The 1,742-nt window shown below is 46.9% G+C and overlaps 1 protein-coding gene across 1 annotated transcript; it reads left to right on the top strand.

The window, feature by feature from the left end:
- The first annotated feature begins 284 nt into the window (after window positions 1–284).
- On the top strand, window positions 285–1,328 carry LOC115848366 (melanoma-associated antigen B16-like). The gene has a single exon (XM_030849072.1). The coding sequence runs from the start codon at window positions 285–287 to the stop codon at window positions 1,326–1,328; it is 1,044 nt and encodes a 347-aa protein (XP_030704932.1).
- Window positions 1,329–1,742: the final 414 nt, after the last annotated feature.

Below are 1,742 nucleotides of genomic sequence, written 5' to 3'. Positions count from 1 at the left end.
GCAATAGATGGCGGCGGGCACCTTACCAACCAGAATCTAATTTGAGAAGCGTATGTGAGGATTGTGGGGCTAACCAACCCATGGCAGAGGGGGCTCCACAGCCCTGAGAGGTCCAGGGAGTGAAGCTGGCAGAGGCCACCCCTCCCTTCCTCCTCTGGGTCTCAGGAAGAGCCGCCACAGTTAAGTTTACTAGCTGAAGCCACTCACATATGCCCTGTTTATCTTAGGTGGTGAATCTCATTGCCCACCCTCCTGTCCACGTACTGCTACCCACAAGAGTCATCATGTCTCAGCGTCAGAAGCATCCTCAGCACTCATATGATCAATGCCATCAAACCTTCAGAAAGTCCCAGGGCCTGGAGGTTGAACAGGTCTCCAAGGCTCTGGAGGAGACCCATCTCTCCTGCCATCCTCTAATGCCTGGCGATTTGAAGGAGGCTCCTGGGGCTGGTATATCCAGCACTCCTGAGGGTCCTCAGTGTTTCTACTCCTCTTCCATTGCTATCAAAGCCACCTCACCCACCAAATCGGATGAGGGGTCCAATAGCCAAGAAAGAGAGTATACTCTGAGCACCTCACAGGCTGTGCTAGGCCCCAAGAATGCGCCTATAGATGCTCTAGATAAGAAAGTATCTATGTTGGTAAATTTCTTGCTATTCAAGTATCAAATGAAAGAGCCAATAACAAAGGCAGATATGTTGAAGATTGTCATCAAAGAGTGTGAAGTCCACTTTCCTGAGATCTTCCTGAGAGCCTCTGAGTGCATGGAGATGGTCTTTGGCCTTGATTTGATGGAAGTGGATCACACCAATCACCACTATGGCCTCTTCATCAAATTGGGCCTCACCTATGATGGGATGCTGCACCGTGAAGTGGGCATGCCCAAGACCGGCATCCTGATACTTATCCTGGGTGTGATCTTCATGAAGGGCAACTGTGCTACCGAAGACGAAGTCTGGAAAGTTCTGAATGTGAGCGGGATATATGCCGGGATGAAGCACTTCATCTCTGGGGAGCCCAGGGAGCTCATCACCAAAGAATTCGTGAAGGAAAAATACCTGGAGTACCGGAAGGTGACCAACACTGATCCTGCGCAGTTTAAGTTCCTGTGGGGCCCCAGAGCCCACGCTGAAACCACCAAGATGAAGGTCCTGGAGTTTCTGGCCAAGGTTCATGGGACTGACCCAAGTTCTTTCCCATCTCAGTATGAGGAGGCTCTGCAAGATGAAGAAGAGAGAGCCCGAGCCAGAATTTCAGGCAGGGCTGTCTCTCCTTCTGTAGCCACTGCCAGTTCTAGTGCCAAGGCTAGCAGCTTCTCCCACACCTAGGGGAGTCAGGGATACTTTCTTCATGCATTGTTGGAAGACGCAGTTAGTGCTGGTAGAATTTAGTTCTGAGGTGGGGGCAGAAAGGAAGACAGTGTATTTGCCTGTGTGTTCCTGTTTTGTATGTATAACTTGTAAGTTTATTCTCTTTTTTGATGTATGTATTACTCATATTTTTTAATATGAATTTAACTGTTTCAAAATATAAAGATTTATGAATGATACTGATCATACATTTACTACTCATGATGTTTAAAGCAAGAACTTTGTTGTTTTGTGAAACAAATTGTGAAACTATCCATTTTGTCTTCTGGAATAAGAAGATGGCATTGCTATAGGCATTTATTTCCTTGCACACGTGAAAGGTCAGCTTTAAGATAGCTGGGATCAATAGAAAAAATCAAGAATCTCTAAAAG

The sequence above is a fragment of the Globicephala melas genome, chromosome X, assembly GCF_963455315.2.
Source record: "Globicephala melas chromosome X, mGloMel1.2, whole genome shotgun sequence".
In the NCBI taxonomy this organism is placed as follows: domain Eukaryota; kingdom Metazoa; phylum Chordata; class Mammalia; order Artiodactyla; family Delphinidae; genus Globicephala; species Globicephala melas.
Note: the sequence above shows the minus strand (reverse complement) of the source record. Positions and strands in the feature narration are given on the sequence as shown.

Excerpts from the sequence above, each read along its gene's own strand:
- LOC115848366 (XM_030849072.1), top strand. The coding sequence starts at position 285 with ATGTCTCAGCGTCAGAAGCATCCTCAGCACTCATATGATCAATGCCAT.